This window comes from Bos javanicus, chromosome 2 (genome assembly GCF_032452875.1).
Source record: "Bos javanicus breed banteng chromosome 2, ARS-OSU_banteng_1.0, whole genome shotgun sequence".
Lineage (NCBI taxonomy): Eukaryota > Metazoa > Chordata > Mammalia > Artiodactyla > Bovidae > Bos > Bos javanicus.
The window spans coordinates 124,201,349-124,224,703 of NC_083869.1; the positions used below are offsets into that span (position 1 = coordinate 124,201,349).

The 23,355-nt window shown below is 44.9% G+C and overlaps 1 protein-coding gene across 4 annotated transcripts in view; it reads right to left on the reverse strand.

The window, feature by feature from the left end:
• PTPRU (protein tyrosine phosphatase receptor type U) overlaps positions 1-23,355 on the reverse strand; it is an 88,448-nt gene that overhangs the window by 41,201 nt on the left and 23,892 nt on the right. For all 4 annotated transcript variants that reach the window (XM_061390301.1, XM_061390292.1, XM_061390282.1 and 1 more), the window contains exons 8-12: positions 8,450-8,758; positions 4,433-4,542; positions 3,936-4,137; positions 3,496-3,598; positions 800-1,073 (exon numbers count right to left, since the gene is read on the reverse strand). In XM_061390301.1, coding sequence (XP_061246285.1) covers positions 800-1,073; positions 3,496-3,598; positions 3,936-4,137; positions 4,433-4,542; positions 8,450-8,758 — 998 coding nt within the window. The remainder of the gene's footprint in view (positions 1-799; positions 1,074-3,495; positions 3,599-3,935; positions 4,138-4,432; positions 4,543-8,449; positions 8,759-23,355) is intronic.

Consider the following 23,355-nt stretch of genomic DNA (forward strand, 5'->3'; position numbering starts at 1 on the left):
GAGGGGCCAAGAAGGGGAGGGGTCCACAAACAGACCGATGCCTTAGGAAAGTGGAATGAGATGGGTGGGAACAGGAAAAAAAAAAAAAACAAGGAGGGGGTAAGGAGGAGGTGCTCAGAAATGAGGGTAGCGCTCAGGTCCAGAGGTCCGCTTGGCCAGGGGGCAGCCTGGAAAGGAGCGATCCGAGGAGGGAGGAGCCTGGAGAAGGGCGGGGCTTCAGGGAGGGAGGAGGCGGGTCCTAGGCTTCAAGGTCAGGTGAAAGCCAGACGAGGAGAGGGACACCCTCTGGAGCCAGAGGAACCTGAGACGGAAGACCAGGGCCTCAGGAGGCGGCAGGGACCAGACTGGGAGCTTGGATAGAAATGAATCCGGGAAAAGCCCACCAGGATCCTCTGTCATCTCTGGGATTCTCCAGGCAGGAATACTGGAGTGGGTTGCCATGCCCTCCTCCAGGGGATCTCCCCGACCCAGGAAATCAAACTCGGGTCTCCTGCATCGCAGGCAAATCTTTTACATCTGAGCCATCAGGGAAGAAACCCCCGGAAAGGGTTAGTACTGGAGAGAAGGTGTCTGGGGTTAGGAGGGCAGGGCTCAGATGGGTAGACAGAGGTGCACAGGGCTACGGGAGGCCTGGGCGCAATATGGGGAAGGAGGTGGAGAATACGGTTAGTGGGAGGCGAAGGGTGGAGGGGTAGAGGATGGGGCATTGTCTCCAGCTTCTGTAGCAGCCTGCTCCGGCCTGTCCTGAGCCTGCCCCCCTCCCCTACCGCCCCCACCACGACCCTGGCCGGCCCCTCACCCCCTTCAGGTGGCTTGCTGCCTGGAAGTAGATGAGATAGGCCTTCCTGGGCTCAAGCGGTGGGTTCCAGAAGCCGCGGTAAGTCTGGTTGTCACCCACGGTGAAAGGCATGGCCTCAGGCAGACTGCTGGCCGCCAGTTCAGCCCCGAAGTAGTGCACCAGGCCCCGGGCCAGCGCTGCATCGAAGGTCAGCGGCACCGGGAAGCAGTCCTGGCTACCAGGCTCCCGCCGGAGTCTCCGCGGCCGCTCCTCCTCCACAATCACCTGGTACACACTGGACATGGGGAGGGGACAGGGCAGTGGTCACAGTGGCCAGAGGACAGGGAGAGCCATCTGGTGACTAAGGGTGTGGACTTTGGGGTCAGGCTCAGGACAGCCCTCATCTCAGCTCTGGGTAAGTCACTTAGGCTCCCTGGGCCTCAGTTTTCTCCTCTGTAAAATGGGAATGATTACAGGGATGGCTGCATAAGGTAGAGGTGAGCAAAGAGGCAAGTTTAACAAGCAGCCAGTGCCTGGCAACTGTTATTACTGTAACTAAGGCTGAAAGTATGTGGGCCCTGCTCAAGCCAACCGAGCCCTGAAGCTCCACCCTGACTCCTAGGGTCTGGGAACCTCAAGTCCCGGGCTCCAACCAGGTTCCCAACTGTTCCCTCTAGGCCTCAGTAAATTCGAGTAAGACACAATGCATTCATTCATGCAGAAAGTTTTTACTGAGCTCAGACATGAGTCCTACGCTGGGCACCTGGGGCTCTGGGCTTCCTGGAACTGGCCTCCAGTGGGGGAGCCAGTCACTGAGCAGGCAAACGAGGTCACACTAAACCTACGTCTCAAATACTCTCCCAACCCAGAGGCAGCCCTGGGTCTGCAGCTCTGAGCCTGCCATCTCCCAGGCCTGATGGCTGATTTGTGTTCCCTGGTCTCTGTCTCCCGATCCCATCTTGTGTGTGTCTATTTATTTTCATCACCATACTGAATGGCCTTGTCCTATGAGCTCCTCCAAATCTTCTGTGGAACAAAGCCAAGAGTAAATAAATGAATGCTGACAAATTTAAATCTTTCCACTCCCAGCCTCAGTCACGTCTGGGCGTGTGACACCCCATACTGACAGCCTGCACTCTGGGAAAGTAGAAGTGCCTTTTCCTTGCTCTCCAGCTGTTTTTTTTGTTTTGTTTTGTTTTGTTTTGAGCTCCCAAGTTAGGAGGGAATCACCCTAGCACCCTAAGATTTAGGCCAGACAGGTTCATCCCATCATTAGTCAGCCCAGGCCCCTCTCAACTCCATTTCCCAGGCCGAGGTCAGGCCTCCTCTGGCCCCAGGTCCCGCCAGGAGATGCTAATAATCATGAAGCGTGAACAAAGCACATCTTGATCTGGGACAATCACCATAAGGCACAAAGGAAAGGGAGGCTCAGAGAGGTGAAGGGACATGTCCAAGGTCACACTGTCATCAGGCCTTTCCACCTCACATGGTCCATTCCTCGCCCCATCCCAGGCTTGCCTGAGACGCTGACTGGGCTGCTCACAGGATCCCCCAAGGGGACAAGGAAAGGAGAAGGTGCTTCTTTTTTGGAGTAGTTGGGTCCCCAACTCCTCCCAATTCAGAGGCACCAGTGTCCTGAGCCTCCTGCAAAATGCCAAATTCCACTGAGCTCTGCAGACTTCTTCCTGCAGCTCCCATTAGTGTCTGGGAATCAGCCCAAATCAGACTGTGCAGTAGCAAATATAGGGAGGCAAAGCAGGAGGAAAAAGTGAAAGCGAGGAGGAGTGAGGAAGTGAGTGAGTGTCAAGAGCACCTGGGAAACCCCCTGCCACCTTAGGGGGTCTCAGTAGGACTCTCTCATGGCCAACTGCAGGCTGTCACCCTCTCCTGGTGCCTGAGCTTTTATGGGAAGGAGGGGGTGGACCAGAGGGCCAGGGAGGCTCCATGACTTCAAGGAAAGGTACAGCCTGTACAGGCTTTCAAATCCCAGCGCTATCGCTTACCAGGCGTATGGCCTCAGGGGCACATTATTCAGGCTCTCTGAGCCTGCTTCCTGATGCGGAAAATAAGGGTGCTGATACCCACTCCACCGGCTGCCGTGAGGATCAAATGACTCATGCAGGTAAAGTCCCTAAGATGACGTCTGGCCCACAGGAAGTGTGTGCACACATTGCACAAACACACTCACACTCTCACATACACACACATCACACCCACAATCACACACACACACACACCCCATCTTATCTCCAACACCTTCTCCCCAACAGAAACAGTCACTGCAGCATCTGCTTTCTCTGCAAAGAAGTAGGGAAGCCAAGCTCTCAGACACCCCAGAGAGATGACCCCATGTGGCCAGATGCCCTAGCCTTCCAGAAAGCTCATCCTTGTGTCTCCCTCGACAGGAACCCCCAAGGGAAAAGCTGGGGAGAAATAAAGCCCCAAGGTGTCAGAGGTAGGTCCTCTGGAGAGATCCAAACAATCTCCTGTTCAAGATCTTGTGACAGTCACCACCAGACAGCCCACGACCTGAGGGGAGTGAGTGCCAGCCTTCCACCTGCCCAGGATCACAGAACATCCTCCTCCTGACACTCTGAACTCCGAGGAGGAGACTGAGGGAAGACAAAGGTGAGCGGGCCTGGGTTGGGGTTCTGGGTCAGAGCACAGGCCTCTTTTACCGCCCTGACCTCCCGCCCCTCCGTTACATGCATGCCCACCTGATGGGCGCCCCGCGGCCCTGTGCCGGCCTCAGAAGCACGGTGATGGTGTTCTCAGACTCGCCCAGTGGTGACGGCATGTCAGCATAATCAAAGCTGGGCGCTGGGGGAGGGGACAAGGACATAAGCCTGGAGCCTGGCCACTGCACCAGGAAGGCCAGGCCTCCAGGCTCCTTGACCTCTGCCATCCGACCGCTTCCCCTTCAGCCTCTGCCTCCCTGTTCCCTCTGACCTGAGCTTCCCTGACCCCTGACCTCAGCCCTCGGATTCCACCAACCATCTCCAGAACCCTCTGAGTTAATCCTCCCTGACCTCACCCTCTAAATGGTTCATTTATCTCAGCAGGAGTCCTCCATTTCCACCCCCAAGAAGCCCCACCTCCGTGCCCAGGGGACTCTGGCCCTCCCCAGAGGGGCCAGGCTATGTCAGGCGGGGCTCACCTGAGATGTTGGTGGTGATCTCGGTGAGCGCCGCCTGGCCGAAGCCTTTGCCCGTGCGGGCCCGCACTGAGAACAGGTAGGTGGTGCCCGGGTGCAGGTTAGAGAAGACATGGTAGGTCTCGTTGCGGAGCTTGGAGATGGTACGCCGTGGGCCCGGCACATTCACCGCCGGGTCTGACGACTCAACACTCTGGTAGCTGATCTAGGGGCAGAATGGGCAAGAGGCAGGCTCAGGGGTGGGGAAGTAGCCTCCCACCCATCATGGTTCAGGTGAGCCAGGGAAATGGCTGGGCAAAGGCGGAGGCTTGGGGGAACCGTGGGTACCCCTCAGCCCAGGCCTCTGGGTACCTTTGCCTTCTGCCTTCAGGTCCCCCATCACCCATAGGGTATGGACCCCAGCCACAGCTGAAGGAACTCCAATGATCACCTCTGTTCTCCCACCCCACACACTGCCCTCTCCAACCTGTGGGCCCACCGTCCACCAGGGCCCCACCCACCTCATACTGAGTGATGAGGCCATTGGGTTCCTGGGGCTCCTCCCACTTGAGGAAGATCATGTCCTCCAGCGGAGTGAAGGTCAGGGACTCAGCCGCAATCCCGCCAGGCACTGCAAGGGAAAGATGACACGGGGCAGGGAAAAGCAAGCTTTGGAACCAGATTCCAGCCTTGCCATCTCCTAGCTGGGACGCTTGGACCACTCAGCCTCTCTGAGCCTTGGCTTCTTCACCTGTGAAATGGGGATGATAATAACACCTCCTCGACCAGAATTAAATGATGTGATGTACATAAAGCCCCAAGGCAAATACCTATCAGCACTCTCATATGGTCCGGGCTACGTCTGAGCACTCGAAAAGGGCAGCTGGCATTTTCATTACTGTGCAGGAGGCATTTCGCAGAGAAGAATGAATGCTCCTATTTTGTTCCAGCTGAGTGGTTTTCAGAAAATACAGACATTTGCCAGAAAAATGAAAACAACTGCCTTACAGTGGCAGGATTATGGGTGGAGATGTTTTCTTGTCTGAAAATTACTAATTACACAAACAATATGTTCAATGTAGAAAATCAAAATAAGCATAAAGAAAAGTAATGGTACCGACAGTTCCATCACCCAGAGATAAACACTGTCAACATTTCAGCAGAAGCCCTTTCAGATATGGTTTTGTTTTGTTTTTGTTTTAAGGTATCATCTTCACAGCTGGCTCAAGGAATTTCCTCTAGGAAGAGAATGGCCTCCTTTGTTTGGGAAAACACTTTGATAAACCTTTGTGCGGAAGCTGAACTTCTAAGGTAGGGGAAGGCGGAAACCAAGATAACAGCTCAAGAACCTTGGGTTAAAATTAAGTTAACCAGGCAATTCCACTATTCACCCACCAAAACGTTAAAAGGAAAAAGACAATTCCAAGTGTTGGTGAGGATGCAGAGCAACTGAAATTTTCACACACTGCTAGTGGGAGTGTAATTCAACACAACCGCTTGAGAAAACTGGATATATCTCATTATGAACACAAACCCTGAAATCTAGCTGTTCCACTCCTAGGCATAAACCCATCAAAATTGTGTAGATCTTCAAAAAAAAAAAAAAGAATCTACAAGAATTTTATTTGCAGCACAATTTAAAATAGTTGCCGCCACCGCTGCCACTAAGTTGCTTCAGTCATGTCTGACCCTGTGCGACCCACAGACAGCAGCCCACCTCTGTCCCTGGGATTTTCCAGGCAAGAACCACTGGAGTGGGTTGCCTTTTCCTTCTCCAATGTAAAATAGTTGAAAGCAACCCAAATGCCTAACAATAGTAAATAGGATGAATAAATATTCACATAATGGATTATTCAGCAATGAGAATAAATTCTCTAGAACTGTACACGCAACTTGGCTGAATCCCTCAAGCATAAAGCTGAGACAGAGAAGCCAGTCATAAAAAGAATATACACTGATCAGAAAAGGTAAAACCACAGCTACAGTCCTATTGGAAGGACTAAACTCCCAATGCTGACAACACCTCCTACTGGAGAGAATTCTGAGTACATGCTACCCCAAAATATGTCACTTGGAATAAGGATTATCTTGAGTTGAACTGAGAAGGCAATATAGGAGCATACACAAGAAAAAATTCTCTACCTTTCCCCTATTTGCCTAAAAGTAGGACATACATTTGCACAGGTGCCCCCCGCCCCCGCCCGACCTGGTAGGACAGAAGTTAATCATGGAGAAACCTCTGGACCCTTATTAGCCCAGAGGAATCTACCTAACAAACTTTACTGACCACCATTAATTTCCCCATACATTTGATTTCCCCTAATTTGCGGCCCCTAGAAGTTTGAAGTCCTTTTCTTTTGTCTTGTCACTTTTCTAAAAATTCATTGTTCTTCGGTTAAGATGCTTTATAAACCCAAGTTCTTACCACTCCTTTCAGTTACTCATTACTGAGTACTCCCTATTATATGCAAAGCGTGTGTTCATAAACTCCTGTTTCCTATAATGGAAAATAATCTGAATATATATATGTGTGTATATATTCATACATATATACATTATATAAGCTTTTGAAAGATTAATAAAATTTATTTTATTATATATAATAAAGTGAATCCCTTTGCTTATGCCTAAAACTAACACAATATTGCAAATTAACCACACTTCAATTTTTAAGAATATATAACAAAAAATAAATAGAATTTATAACAAAAATTTGTTTAATATTTTTATCTTGTTAATCTATCTTTGCTCAGTCAATTTACAGGATCTGAGCCAATGAACCTCAGATAGGTTAGGAGAAAAAAGTTAAGTTTCTCCTCCCCTACATTTACAATGATTTAGGGTAAACCCCTCCAGACTTCACTCCCACCCCCAGCAAACCCTCATCAGTGCAGGGCACAGGGCATACACACTTCCTCAGGTGAGTGGGGTTTTCTGGAAATTGAGAAAGGCCTTGAATTTTATATCTGGGCCACTGCTGTGCAGACAGAAAATTGTACATGTGAGGAAACAAACAAACAAAAAAACTATTAACCAAGAAGCTTAGGGGTACCTGGGGATTTACAGCAATCTGGAGGAAGGCTTTGGACCTGTGCTGAGATTAGAATGTAGCTATTAAGAAAAACAACTTTCAAACAGATGGCCAGGTTTGAAACCCAGCTCTGCTACCCATCTACTAGTAATGGGACCTCATTGGCAAAACGGGAATGGTAACAGTAAACAGCCAGACAGGGTTGTCGTGAGGTGCGTGTGCATTAATATATAAAAAGCGTTCTGAAACTAATGAATGTGAGCTTGATATAAGTGGAACAGTACACTCAACAATGACAGAATGCACATTTTTTTCAAGTAGATATGGAACATTTACTAGAATTTAACCATATATCGCTGGTGGCTCAGCTAGTAAAGATTCCACCTGCAATGCAGGAGGCCTGGGTTCGATCCCCGGGTTGGGAAGATCCCCTGGAAAAGGGAACTGCTACCCACTCCACTATTCTGGGCTGGAGAATTCCATAGACTGTATAGTCCATGGGGTCGCAGAGTCGGACTGAAAGACTCACTCACTCACAACCATATATCAGGCCATAAAGCACGGATCAAATTTCAAAAGACCAAAATTAGAGCGTGTACTCTGACTATAGTGTAAGCCAGAAATCAATAACAAAAAGATAATTAGAGAAATCCCAGTCAGAAATCAAACAACGTAATTCTAAATAACCCTTGGGTCAAAGAATGAATCATAACAGAAATCAGAAAATATTTTAAACTGAATGATACTGAAGATAGGATATAGCAAAACTTGTGTGATAAAGCTAAAGCAGGGCTGAGGGAAATTTATAGCTTTAAATGCATATATTAGAAATGAAGACAGGCTCAAAATCAATGATCTAACAAGCTTCCATATCAAAAAACTAAAAGAACAGCTGATCAAATGCAAAGAAAGCATTTTTAAAAAGAAATAGAACAGAACGTAAGTATAAAATAAAAAAAAAAAATAAACTAGGCCAAAATTTGGCTCTTTGTAAAGATTAATAAAATTTATATACCCTTACCAAGAACAAACATGAGGAAAAAAGAGAAGACACAAATTACCAATATCAGGCATGAAAAAGGGAATAGCACAATAGATCCTTCAGACATTCAGTAAATATAACAAGAGAATATTATAGCCAACTTTATGTCAGGATAGTTGACAATTTAAGTGAAATGATCAAACCCCTAAAAACTCAGTACACCAAAACTTATACAAAGACTAGAAAGTCTGAATATTCCAATATCTATTTTGAAAATTAAAATTGTTATTAAAAACCCTGCCACAATGAAAACCCCAGGTCGAAATGACTTCCCTGGTAAACGTTCCCAAACATTTTAAGGAAGAAATTATACCAATTTTACCCAAAGTCTTCCAAGGAATAGATATTAGTATCATTACTCTGTTATCATACAGTTGGCTTAAATCTAAGCAAAAAATCTCCTACAGGAATTTCAGTCTCAGACACGTAGCGTCTGTGGGCACCAGGGATCAGGAGGCCTCTTACCGTCCTCGTCTGTCTGGAAGGTGACTTCCTTGCCCTCTTTGCGCCCCTCGGGGTTAGTGAGGACAAGCCGCACGTGGACATTCCGGTAGGGCAGTAGGTTCTTGATGGTGTAGCGGCTGACACCCCGCTCCATCTTCACACATTCCCGGACGGTCTGGTTGTGGCTGATGCCCAGGGTGTAGTGGTAGCACAGGGACACCGAGTAGGTGTGGCAACGTGTCACGTTGTAGCCCAGCGGTTCCCACTGCAGGGTCAGCTGGCGGGCCTGGATCTCAGCAAAAGCCAGGCCTTTGGGGGCCCTCATGGGCTCTGGGGAATCCGAGTAACAGAAAGCGTAGAAGAAATAGGAGGAGAAGTAGGATTAGAGAGAAAACATCAGGCAGCTGACTAGTTTCAACCCTCATTTGCCCCCAAGAGTCCAAGAGACCCCTCAGTGCAGCAAAAAAGGAATAAAGTGTATGTTTTGGAGTCAGGCAGGCCCACATCTGAATACTGGCTCTGTCGCTTGCAGCTGACAACTACTGGCTAAGTCACTTTATCTCTCTGAGCCTTAGTTTCCTCATCTGCAAAATGGGATAATAGGCTCGATCTCATAGGATGGCTGTGAGGTTTAAGGTAAAACATGCAAAGCACGTGTAGCAATGGCTAATACACAATGTGAAAGTGGCTCAGTCATACCCGACTCTTTGTGACCCATGGACTATACAGTCCATGGGATTCTCCAGGCTAGAATACTGGAGTGGGTAGCCTTTCCCTTCTGCAGGGGATCTTCCCGACCCAGGCATTGAACCAGGGTCTCCTGTATGGTAGGCGGATACTTTACCAACTGAGCTATGAGGGAAGCTCCAATACACAGTAAGCCATCAAAAATATTAGCTATAATTTTTTTAATAATACAGTTTACTTCCTATTCCAAATTCCTTCTGAAGGAAGTCAAGACAGTCTGAATCAACCAACTGTTGTATTTTTCTTCATTCTCTGTTAATTCCAAACTTGTTCTAAAACAGTTTACAGTAATATGTACAATATAATAATACAGAGAAGTCAGCATAATGGGGGAAATGAGAGCCAAATAGCTAAATAATGCCAGAGAATGTTAGGAAAATAGAAATGCATGCCATTAGGTCCCACATGGAGCTATAAATATAAGGCTCAAATTAGGTGATGAGTTCCCTGGCTGCCAAAGAAAAAAGGGAAATACAATCTGTTCTATAAAGATGATGATGATGATGGCTGTAAACATTTCTTGGGGGCTTTGTCTGTGCCAAACATTGCTCTAGAGGCTTTAAAATGCTTTATCTCATTTAACCTTCCCTGTAATCTAACAGAAAGCTGCCATTATTAGCCTTGTCATGCAGATGTAGAAATAGAGGCACACAGGAGAAATTAAGTAACCTTGCTGACTGCCACACAGACAGTAAGTAGTGAAGCTGGAATCCAAACCTGGCAGGCCGGCTTCAGAACCCACACTCTCAGCCACCACTACTCTGCCTCCCCACGAGGAATTCACTGTCCAAAAACTAAAAAGACATAAAAATAAACCAGGAAACTTCCTTGATGATCCAGTGGCTAAGACTCCACTTCCCAATGCAGGTAACCGGGTCCGATCCCTGGTCAGGGAACAAGACCCTCGCATGCTGTTACAGAGATCAAAGATCCCACGTCCAACTAAGATCTAGCACAGCCAAATAAGTAAAATATTTAAAAAATAAATAATAGAATCAGTTCTAATGAGGTGGACGAAACTGGAGCCTATGATACAGAGTGAAGTAAGCCGGAAAGAAAAACACCAATACAGTATACTAACACATACATATGGAATTTAGAAAGATGGTAATGACAACCCTGTATGCGAGACAGCAAAAGAGACACAGATGTATAGAACAGTCTTTTGGACTCTGTGGGAGAGGGAGAGGGTGGGATGATTTGGGAGAATGGCATTGAAACACGTATAATATCATATAAGAAACGAATCGCCAGTCCAGGTTTGATGCAGGATACAGGATGCTTGGGGCTGGTGCACTGGGATGACCCAGAGGGATGGTAAGGGGAGGGAGGTGGGAGGGGGGTTCAGGATGGGGAGCATGTGTACACTCGTGGTGGATTCATGTTGATGTATGGCAAAACCAATACAATACTGTAAAGTAATTAGCCTCCAATTAAAATAAATAAGTTTAAATTAAGCCAAATAAATAAATAATAAATGAATAATAGTTCAGTTCAGTTGCTCAGTTGTGTCCGACTCTTTGCGACCCCATGGACCGCAGCACGCCAGGCCTCCCTATCTATCACCAGCTCCCAGAGTTTACTCAAACTCATGCACATTGAGTCGTTGATGCCACCCAACCATCTCATCCTCTGTTGTCCCCTTCTCTTCCCGCCTTCAATCTTTCCCAGCATCAGGGTCTTTTCAAATGAGTTAGCTCTTTGCATCAGGTGGCCAAGGTATTGGAGTTTCAGCTTCAACATCAGTCCTTCCAATGAATATTCAGGACTGATTTCCTTTTGGATGGACTGATTGGATCTCCTTGTAGTCCAAGGGACTCTCAAAAGCCTTCTCCAAATGAATAAAAAGGATATCTTTTTAAAAATTAATTAATTAACCACACCAATGCCTCTGGAGAGGCAGCTACCCAACATACTGCTGCTGCTGCTAAGTCGCTTCAGTTGTGTCTGACTCTGTGCGACCCCATAGACGGCAGCCCACCAGGCTCCCCAGTCCCTGGGATTCTCCAGGCAAGAACACTGGAGTGGGTTGCCATTTCCTTCTCCAATGTATGAAAGTGAAAAGGTAAAGTGAAGTCGCTCAGTCTTGTCCAACTTAGCGACCCCATGGACTACAGCCTACCAGGCTCCTCCGTCCATGGGATTTTCCAGGCAAGAGTACTGGAGTGGGGTGCCATTGCCTTCTCTGACATAAGGCAAGTGCATATTACTGTGCTTCATAGCCTCTTGAGGATTCTATAGGACCAGAATGTTATCCACATTTTATAAGTAAAGAAATCGAGGCTTCTTTACTTGGGGGCTCAGGCCCCAGTCCTGCATCTGCACTGAGCAGCTGTGCAATCCTAAGTAAATCTCTGGGTGTCAATTTCCTCATCTATAACATGACGGACGAAGCCACAATTACTAATGATCCTCTTCTCTCTTGCCCTCTGACTGTGCAGGTTCTGTGACACCTGCCAAGTGTCCCCAGTTAGAGGATATCAGGACACACCTTAATAAACAGGAAAGAAAGTCCTAGTGCTTGGCCTCTTAAGATGATTAAGTATGACCCTATTATCGTTTTCATATGATTAATTTGCTCAGGATGCTCCTTACAAAGACAATGCAGAGAGAAACATCAGGCTGCTCCTCACTTGTGAGCGGATGGGTAGGTGCACTGGCCAGCACAGTGCAACTTTCCTTCCTTCCCTGGCAAGTGGCCGTCTCCAGCCATACATCAGAATGCCACCGAGAGATTTCGGCACCTGAGAGTAAGGCTTACCTCTTGACTTCTTACAGAGAGCCTGGCTCTCTTATCCCCACAACAAGGCAGACCCGATCCTCACCCGACAAAAACGTTAATAGGCTGATTCCCTGCTCACTGCATCTTGAGGGCTGCTAACTGCAAGCCCACTTACCACACTTGTCTTTTCTCTGCTGTTCCTGGGCCATGGAGATTCTCCTAATGCTTTTCTATATAGTTTTGTTATAACTCATTGTTCTTATCTGTTTAGAAAGGAATGGGTGAGTTTTGTGTGTGTTCACTCTGCAGTCACTCTGCCATCTTGTCCAGAGGTCTTTGCTTTATTTCCTGAGACTTTCTGGCTCTGGTCCTGGCTGCCCGACGTGTCCTGTCCCAAGGTGTCTGTGTCTGTGCCTCTGTCTGTGTCTCTGTCTACTAAAGCCAAGTACCATGGATTTACTTGCACTAGTGAGAGTGGATCTCGGTTCCCTGAAGCTCTGCTCACATCATCCCCACCCGTGGGAATACCTGCTCCACAGCCTTTACCATCCTTCCAGGTTTGGTGGAAGCACACTGCTTCCTTCACCTTCCTGCAGCGTTCAGACAAGGACACGAACCATCAACTGCAAACCGGTGACACAGGCTGGGCTGGGACCATGACCAATGAGATGGTAAGCATCTCATCCAAAAGAAGCAGCTGCCGCTCAGTTCCGGGCCAGGTTGCCAGATCTTCCCATTAATGAAGCCAGAAATTCCAATTTTTTGTGTGAAATCTCCAGATTTTTAAATACTGGCAACCTACTCGGGTTTTTTTTTTTCAAACCTTTTTGCCAGGGGACCTCCCTGGTGTTCCAATGGTTAGGACTCCACACTTCCAATGCAGGGGGTGCAGGTTTGATCCTTGGTCAGGGAACTAAGATTCCTCACAGCCAAAAGAAAAAGAAAAAAAAACAACAGTTTTCAGGGCACAAAATGGTAACCTCTAACTTGAAGACTGAAACTTTCACCCTCATGCTTAAGTATTTCATTCTCCAACAGCTATGCTAGCCCCCTTCCCGCTGGCTAGACAGAGGGGTCTCTGAGAAGAAAGCGCACTTTTCTTTCTCTCCCCACCCTGAACAAATTTGGGCAGATCCAGAGGCTCAAATAGTTTGTTGACTACAGGCTGATATGTTGATTGAGGGGTGTGAATTCACGAGTCTCTCTGTGTTTCCAAAAACCATCTGGCACCCAGACACACGCTCTTCGGCTGCCAGCATACACTGGCAAAACAGAACCTGGGGGCCTCAAAGCCCCAACCCTCTAAATTCCACAGGGCTGTAGGCCACTCAGAGGTCAAAGGTCTAAATGCACATTTTTTTTTTTTAAACAAGAAGGCTAACAGTTAACATCTGTTAAATTAGCCCCCAATGCGTTGATTTTAATGATGCTAAGGAGCACTCAATAACCCTGAAATATTAACTGTTGCTTGAGGAAGGGGCTTTGGAGTGGGATTGGGTACAGCAGAGTTCAAATCCTATCCCCACATTTCATTAGTTCTGTGACTTCAGGGAAGTGATTTAACTCCCTTTGAACACCAAGTTCTTTAACTAAAAAATGGAGATATAATAACACCTACTTTGAAGAGCAGTGTGAGAGTTACATGAGATGGTGTGAGTCTAACTCATAGGAGTTAATTAATATGTGCACGTTAATGGTGAGATACGGTGTCTGTAGCCACGAAAATAAAAGATGTTTGCTCCTTGGGAGAAAAACTATGACAAATCTAGACAGTGTATTAAAAAGCACAGACATCACTTTGCTGACAAAAGTCCATATAGTCAAAGCTATGGTTTTCCCAGTAGTCATGTATGGATGTGAGAGTTGGACCATAAAGAAGGCTGAGTGCTAAAGAATTGATGCTTTCGAACTGTGGTGCTAGAGAAGACTCCTGAGGTCCCTTGGACTGCAAGGAGATCAAGCCAGTCAATCCTAAAGGAAATCAACTCTGAATATTCATTGGAAGGGCTGATGCTGAAGCTGAAGCTCCAATACTTTGGCCAACCTGATGCAAAGAGCCAGCTCATTGGAAAAGACCCTGATGCTGGGAAAGATTGAGGGCAAGAGGAGAAGGGGATGACAGAGGATGAGATGGTTGGATGGGCATCATCAACTCAATGGACATGAGTTTGAACAAACTCTGAGAGATAATGGAGGACAGAGAAGCCTGGAATGCTTCAGTCCATGGGGTCGCCGAGTCACACGTGATTTAGCGACTGAACAACAACAAGGATAAGATATACCCTTATATATAGCAGCACCCTTTATGAAGTGAAGTGAAGTCGCTCAGTCGTATCCAACTCTTTGCAACCCCACGGACTGCAGCCTACCAGGCTCCTCCGTCCATGGGATTTTCCAGGTAAGAGTACTGGAGTGGGTTGCCATTTCCTTCTCCAGGGGAAATTCCCGACCCAGGGATCGAACCCAGGTCTCCCGCATTGTAGGCAGACACTTAACCGTCTGAGCCACCATGGAAGCCCAAATAGCAGCAGTATTAATTAGTACAACCACTTTTTAAAGCAATATACATCAAAGCCCTTCCTTAAATCACCTCTGACTACTTACATGAAAGAAATAATTCAAGGGGGGAATATAGCATGATCAGCACTAAGTTTTTCAATACAGTATTATTCACAATAATAAAAATCTAGAGGCAAATAGCCCAGCCATATGGAGACACTCAGTGGACTCCTACAGACAATAAACACAATTATAAACAACATAACACAAGTAACAACACCAAGAAAAGGAAGTAGAGTGCAGAACGCTTTCCACATCCCAATGACAAGGGTGTGAAATGTGTACTGTAGGCATATGGGCAGAGATTTGCAGGAGGCAGGAAAACTAAAACAGCTGTTGGGCTAGGATGGTGAGATTTAGAGTGATTTCTTTTAAATGCCTCTACTGGTGTTATATTATTGTTTTTACAGTAAATAATACTGTGGGAGGGGAGTTTCATGGAGCCCAAAGAGATGACAACACAGCTGGCCAACAGCAAAACTATGGGTCAAGGCGCCTAAGCAAAGAGGGGGTGGTGATGCAAACGAAGAGAAACATGTGATTAAGAGGAGCAGGCTGAGTTGTTTGGATCCTGTCTGCCTGGTCCCTGCTAATTTAACAGCTTCTGTCCCAGCCAGGCCATGTAAAGTGTTTAGCAGTGCCTGGCACAGAGCGGGTACTCAGCCCACGATGGCAGCTATGCAACTCTTACTGGTAGTAAGGTGGTGGTGGTGGTTTCCAGCATGAGACTGGAAGTCAGGACATTCAAACCTTGGTTCGGACTCTGCTATGGACTCACTGTGTCAATTTGGGCCAGTGACTAACTCGAAATTTCAATTTTCTCATCTGTAAAACGGGAATGATCAATAGCTGTCACCATGAAACTTGGGTTCTTAACTTACTGTATAGTCACAGGCAAGTGCCTTCCCATCTCTGGGCTTCCATCCCCTCATGTGCACACCAACAGGAGTGAAAGAGAGACTCTGTGCACCCCAGGCTCTGATTTCTTTCATACCAAGTACCTAACCAGAACTGGCCTTGAAGAGTTAAAAACACCATAACAATAATAGTTGTCATTCACTGAGTGTTCACTGTGAGTTAGGCACTCAGCTTCACAGGCATTTAATACATTTACATGCAATCACCTCTAGTTAATCCAAAACTAGAGGGTTGCACAATTCAGGCTTCACTGCTCCTCTCTTTTCCATCTACACTTATTCCCTAAAATCTAAGGACTAAATCAGGGGTTCTCAACCTTGGCATTACTGACATCTCAGACTAGATAATTTTTTGTTGAAGAGGCTGCTTATACACCGTAGGATATTTATCACCTTCTCTGGCTTCCTCTATCCCTAAGATGCCATTAGCACCCCACCCCCAGTTGTGACAACCAGACACTGCAGATGACTCCTGGGAGACAAAATCACCCCCACTAAGAACCACCAGCATAAAAGATCTCATCCAGTCTCATGGCTTTAAATATCATCTACACCATGTCTATACTGACGACTTTCAAATTTATATCTGCAGCCCAAACCTCTTCCCTAAACCCCACACTCGTAAATCCATCCGCCTGATGGATATCTCCACTTGAACATCTAATAGGCATCTCAAAGTCAACATTTCCAACACAGAACTCCTGATCTATGGCACCCCGTCACACCTGCTCCTTCCACAGTCTGCTCCCTTGCAGTAAATGATAACTCCATTCTTTTGGCTGCTCAAGCAAAACGCCTTGGAGCCATCCTTGACTTCTATTTCGCTCTCTCACTGCATATCCAATCCATCAACAAACGCAGTTAGCTCTGCCTTCAAAACAAACCCAGAATCTAACCACTTTCACCACCGCCACCACTTCCTCCCAGCTCTCAGCCTCCACCATCTCCCAGCTGACTTGTTGCAGTAGCTTCCTCACTGGTCTCTCCTCTGATCCCTTCGCCCTCCTAGAATCTGTTCTCCACAAAAGGACAAAAGTGATCCTTGTAAACATAGGAGGTGATGTCACTCCTGCTCTCCAAACCTGCAATGGTCCCCCAGCCCACCCAGAGTAAAATGGCTCTGCGTCCATATCCCCAGTATGACTTTGACCTCCTCTCCTGCCAGCTCCCCTCAGTCACTAGACCACAGTTATACTGGTCTCCTTGCTGCTCCTCACATATGCCAAGCATACTACCGAACTCCCTGCTATTAGGTCAGCCTAGAACGCCCCTTCCCCCAGCAATTCCTCTAGCTTCCTGTGTGTGGCTCTGTCCCTTAACCTCCTTCAGGTCTCTGCTCAAATGTCACCTTCTCGGGTAAAACAGTCCCTGAGCCTTTTTGAAATAACAGTTCTCCAAACCTCACACCCTCCCCCTTTCTGCTTGTTCTTCACAACCCTGATCATCAACTGACAATCTATATATTCCACTTGTTTACTACTTCCTCCTGCCAGAAAGACAAAGAAATGCAAGAAGACAAAATGGCTGTCTGAGGAGGCCTTAACAAATAGCTGCCAAAAGAACGGAAGTGAAAGGCAAAGGAGAAAGGAAAAGATGTATACCCAACTGAATGCAGAGTTCCAAAGAATAGCAAGGAGAGATAAGATCAGTGATCAATGCAAGGAAATAGAGGAAAACAATGGAATGGGAAAGACTAGAGATATCTTTAAGAATATTAAGAGATACCAAGGGAACATTTCATGCAAAGATGGGCACAATAAAGGAGAGAAATGGTAAAGACCTAACAGAAGCAGAAGAGATTAAGAGGTGGCAAGAATACAAGAACTGTACAATAAAGGTCTTGACGTGGATAACCACAAAGGTGGGGTCACTCACCTAAACCCAGACATCCTGGAGCATGAAGTGGGTCTTAGGAAGCATTACTACAAGCAAAGTTAGTGGAAATGATAGAATTCCAGTAGAGCTACTGAAAATCTGAAAAGATGATACTGTTAAAGTGCTGTACTCAATATGCCAGCAAATGTGGAAAACTCAGCAGTGGCCACAGGACTGGAAAAGGTCAGTTTTCATTCCAATCCCAAAGAAAGGCAATGCCAAAGCATGTTTAAAGTACCTCACAATTGCACTCATTTCACATGTTAGCAAGGTAATGCTCAAAATCATCCACGCTAGCTCTCAGTACGAAACTGGGAATTTCCAGATGTACAAGTTGGATTTATAAAAGGCAGAGGAACCAGAGATCAAACTGCCAATTTCCAGTGGATCATAGAAAAAGCAAGAAAATTCCAGAAAAACCTCTGCTTCATTAACTATGCCAAAGTCTTTGACTGTGTAAATCATAACAAACTGTGGAAAATTCTTATAAACATGGGAATACCGGACCACCTTACCTGCCTCTTGAGAAACCTGTATGCAGGTCAAGAAGCAACAGTTAGAACTGGACATGGAACAACAGGCTGGTTCCAAATTGAGAAAGGAGTACATCAAGGCTACCTATTGTCATCCTGCTTATTTAACTTACATGTAGAGTACATCATGCAAAATGTCAGGCTGAATGAATCACAAGCTGGAATCAAGATTGCTGGGAGAAATATCAACAACCTCAGATATGCAGATGACTTCAACCTAATTTCAAAAAGTGAAGAGGAACTAAAGAACCTCTTGATGAAGGTGAAAGAGGAGAATGAAAAAGCTGGCTTAAAACTCAGCATTCAAAAACCTAAGATCATGGCATCCGGTCCCATCACTTCGTGGCAAATAGATGAGGAAAAAACGGAAACAGTGACACTTTATTTTCCTGGGCTCCAAAATCACTGAGGATGGTGACTGCAGCCATGAAATTCAAAGACGCTTGCTCCTTGGAAGAAAAGTTATGACAAACCCAGACAGCATATTAAAAAGAAGAGACATCATTTTGCTGACAAAGGTCTATATAATCAAAGCTATGGTTTTTCTAGTAGTCATGTATGTGAGAGTTGGACCATAAAGAAAGCTGAGCACCAAAGAATTGATGCCTTCCAACTGTGGTGTTGGAGAAGACTCTTGAGAGTCCCTTGGACTGCAAGGAGATCCAACCAGTCCATCCTAAAGGAAATCAACCCTGAATATTCATTTGAAGGACTGATGCTGAAGCTAAAGCTCCAATACTTTGGCCACCTGATGCAAAGAGTCTATTTACTGAAAAAGACCCTGATGCTGGGAAAGACTGAAGGCAGGAGGAGAAGGAGGCAAAAGAGAATGAGTTGGTTGGATGGCATCATCGACTCAATGGACATGAGTTTGAGCACACTTTGGGAGACAGCGAAAGACAGGGAAGCCTGGTGTGCTGCAGCCCATGAGCTCACAAAGACACGACTTAGTGACTGAACAACAACTACCCGCCAGAATGTGAGTGCCATGCAGTTTGGGCATGAGGAACTCATACACTAGCAGCCTTTGTCTATCTTGGTCACAGTCTTATATCCCTAGCAACTAAACAGTATCTGACAAATAATAGGCACTCAATAAACATGTGTTGAATGAATCTTCACATTTACCCTGTAAACATTATTATTATCCCCTTTTATAAAACAACAGGACTAAAGTTGGAGAGGTTAATCTGACACAGGTCCTTCAGCTAGAAGGTAATCTCCCCTAGAATACTCTTACCCACCACCCAAGGGTCTCTCCAAGTGTGGCATTAAACTGTGATTTAGATGGTTCTCAGATCAGCTCTTAAAAACACATGAATATTCATTGGCAAAAAAATAAACCTCAACCAAATTCTGTAGCTTATCTAAAAGTTAACTCAAAATGGATCATGGATTTATTTGTAAAACTATAACACTTTTATTTAAAAAAAAAGAATAGAAGAAAATCTTCAGAATCTAGGGCAATGCAAGGAGTTCTTAAATTTGACACTAAAAGCATAGTTCATAAAAGGAAGTTTTGATAAACTGGCCCTCATAAAAATTTAAAATGATTATTCCATGAAAGCCCAGGTGAAGAGGAGGAAAAAGACAAGCTAAAAGCCAGGGGGAAATATTTACAAACTATATACCCAAAAAAGGACTAGTATCTAGAATGTGTAAAGAATTCTCAAAGCTCAACAATAAAAAATGAATAATCCAATTAGAAAATGGGCAAAGACATGAATAATTCATGAAGAGGATATACGGATGGCAAACAGCACATGAAAAGATGTTCAACATCAGTAGGCATGGAAAGTGAAAGGTGCTCAATCGTGTCTGACTCTCTGCAACCCCATGGACTATATAGTCCATGGAATTCTCTAGGCCAGAATACTGGAGTGGGTAGCCTTTCCCTTCTCCAGAGGGATCTTCCCAACCCAGGGATCGAACCCAGGTCTCCCACATTACAGGCAGATTCTTTACCAGGTGAGCCACAGGGAAGCCCATTAATGTCACTAGGCATTAAAGAAAGGCAAATTAAGACCAGGATGGGATATTACTACACACATCTCAGAATGGCTAAAATTTTAAAAAAATAATAATAATAATGGACAACACCAAATGCTGGCAAGGATGTGGAAACCTGGATCATTCATATATTGCTGATGAGAATATAAAACAATACAACCAACTCTGGCAGTTTTCAATAAAACTGCAATAAATATGCAATTACCATATGATCCATCATTTGTATCCTTAGGCATTTAGCCCAGAAAAAAATGAAAAATTATGTTCATGCAAAAACTCGTACATGAATGCTCATGGCAGCTTTACTTGTAACAGCCAAAAACTGGGACCGGTTCAGGTGTCATTCAACAGATGAATGGTTAAACAAACTCTGGTATAGCCACACCATGGGATATTACTCAGCATTAAAAAGGAATGAACTATTGATTTATACAACTTGGATGAATCCCCAGGGAACTACACTGACCAAAAGAGTCAATCTCACTGCTGAGACGATTCAATGAGAAAAGAATAGTCTTTTTCATAAATGGTGCTGGGACAACTGGACACCCACAAGCAAAATAATGAGATTGGACTCCTACCTCACACCAAATCCAAAAATTAACTCAAAGTGTGTCAAGGACCTAAATGTAAGAACTAAAACTATAAAACTCTTAGAAAAAAATAAAAGTAAATCTTCCTTACTTTGGATTAGGCAAAAGTTTTCTAGATGTGACATCAAAAGTCCAAATAACAAAAGAAAAAGTAGATAAATTGAGCCTCATTAAAATTAAAAACCTTTGTGCTTCAAAGGACACCATCAAGAAAATTAAAAGATAATTCACAGAATGGAAGAAAATATTTGCAAATATATCTGATAAGGGTCAAGTATCTGGAATATATAAAGAACTTTTACAACTCAATAATTAAAAGATAAAAACCCAATTTAAAAATGAGTAAAGGATCTGAATAGACATTTATACAGAGAAGGCATACAAATGGCCAATAAGAACATGAAACTTGTTTGATATTATTAACCATCAGTTCAGTTCAGTTCAGTCGCTCAGTCGTGTCCAACTCTTTGCGACCCCACGAATCGCAGCACGCCAGGCCTCCCTATCCATCACCAACTCCTGGAGTTCACTGAGACTCACGTCCATCGAGTCAGTGATGCCATCAAGCCATCTCATCCTCTGTCGTCCCCTTCTCCTCCTGCCCCCAATCCCTCCCAGCATCAGAGTCTTTTCCAATGAGTCAACTCTTCGCATGAGGTGGCCAAAGTACTGGAGTTTCAGCTTTAGCATCATTCCTTCCAAAGAAATCCCAAAGCTGAGAATGGACTGGTTGGATCTCCTTGCAGTCCAAGGGACTCTCAAGAATCTTCTCCAACACCACAGTTCAAAAGCATCAATTCTTCAGCGCTCAGCCTTCTTCACAGTCCAACTCTCACATCCATACATGATCACAGGAAAAACCATAGCCTTGACTAGACGAAACTTTGTTGGCAAAGTAATGTCTCTGCTTTTGAATAACTGTCTAGGTTGGTCATAACTTTCCTTCCAAGGAGTAAGCGTCTTTTAATTTCGTGGCTGCAGTCACCATCTGCAGTGATTTTGGAGCCCCAAAAAATAAAGTCTGACACTGTTTCCACTGTTTCCCCATCTATTTCCCATGAAGTGATGGGACCGGATGCCATTAACCATCAAAGACATGCAAAACCACAATGAGACACCACTTCATATCCACCAGGAGGGTTATAAACAGAAGACAGATAATAATGAGTGTTAGTGAATAAGTAGAGATACTGGAACCCCCATACACAGCTGATGGGAATGTAAAGTGGAATGGCTGCTTTGCAAAGCAATCCAGCAGTTTCCTAAATGGTTAAACATAATTACCATATGATGTGTATATGCTATACCCTCAGGAGAAATTAAAACATATGTCCATATAAAAATCTCTACATTAATACCCATAGCAATACCATTCATAATAACCAAAAAGTATAAACAATGCAGATGCCTTCCAACTGCTAAATGTATAAGTAAATTATGGTATGTCTACACAATAGAATATTATTCAACAATAAAAAGTACTAAAGCATGCCACAACATGGACAAACCTTGAATAAGTATGCTACGAGAAAGAAGCCAGTCACAAAAGACTACATATTATATGATTCCATTATATACAAAATGTCCAGAAAGGCAAATCTATAGAGACAAAAAATAAATTAGTGGCTGTCTAGGGCTGGAAGTATTAATGGGACATGAGGGGAGGGGTGGACTGCTAAAGGATACAAGCCTTCCTTTGAGGGAGGGGAAAATGTTCTAAAATTTATTGTGGTGATGGTTGCACAACTCTGTGAATATACTAAAAACCACTGAATTATACACTCTAATGAGCAAACTGCGTGAGATGTGATTATATCTCAATAAAGCTATTACCAAATTAAAAAGGCAATTCAAAAGATTACATACTGGGACATCTCCGCAGGTCTGGTGATTAAGAATCCGACTTCCAATGCAGGAGACATAGGTTTGATCCCTTGTCTGGGAAGATCCCACATTCTGCTGGGCAACTAAGCCCATTTGCCACAACTGCTGAGCCTGTGCTCTAGAGTCTGTGTGCCACAAGAGACACCACCACCATGAGAAACCCTTGCACAGCAAATAGATTATCCCCTGCTTGCGGCAATCAGAGAAAGACCGTGGGCAACAATGAAGACCCAGTGCAGCCAAAAAGAAATAAATACATGTAAATAAAGTGAATAAATATCATGCGAAGAGTTGACTCACTGGAAAAGAACTTGATGCTGGGAGGGATTGGGGGCAGGAGAAGAAGGGAACGATAGAGAATGAGATGGCTGGATGGCATCACCAACTCGATGGACATGAGTCTGAGTGAACTCCAGGAGTTGGTGATGGACAGGGAGGCCTGGCGTGCTGTGATTCATGGGGTCGCAAAGAGTCAGACACGACTGAGCGACTGAACTGAACTGAACCAAAGAAAAACCTAAAAGGTTATATACTGTATATATATATAATGTATGATTTTATCATCTATACAACATGTTTTAGAAATGAAGAACAGATTAGTAGTTCCCACGGGGTTGGGGTGGAGGGACAGCAATGATACAAAAGGGCAAATCAAAGGATCCTTAAGCTGATTGAATTGTTCAGTATCTTTTGACTGTGGTGGTAGATACACAAACCAACACTAAAATAAACTGTATGGAACTAAATATACACACATACACACAAATGAGGACAAATGAAACTGGGTAAGTCTGAATAAGATCTGTGGATTTTGTCAATGTCAGTATCTTGAGAGTAATATTACACTACAGTTTTGCAAAATGTTACCATTGCAGGAAACAGGGTAAAGTGAAAAGGAAAATCTCTTGTATTTTTCCTTATAACCACATACGAATCTTTTATATGGCAATAAAAATTCAACAACAACCACAAAAATGCTGAAATCACAGAGTAAGAAAATCATTCTGTTCTCAGTCTCTCTTCTGATTAAACAAAAAAGTCTCCTCTGGTGCAGGTGTGCCATCGCTCATAACAGATGCTTTACCCT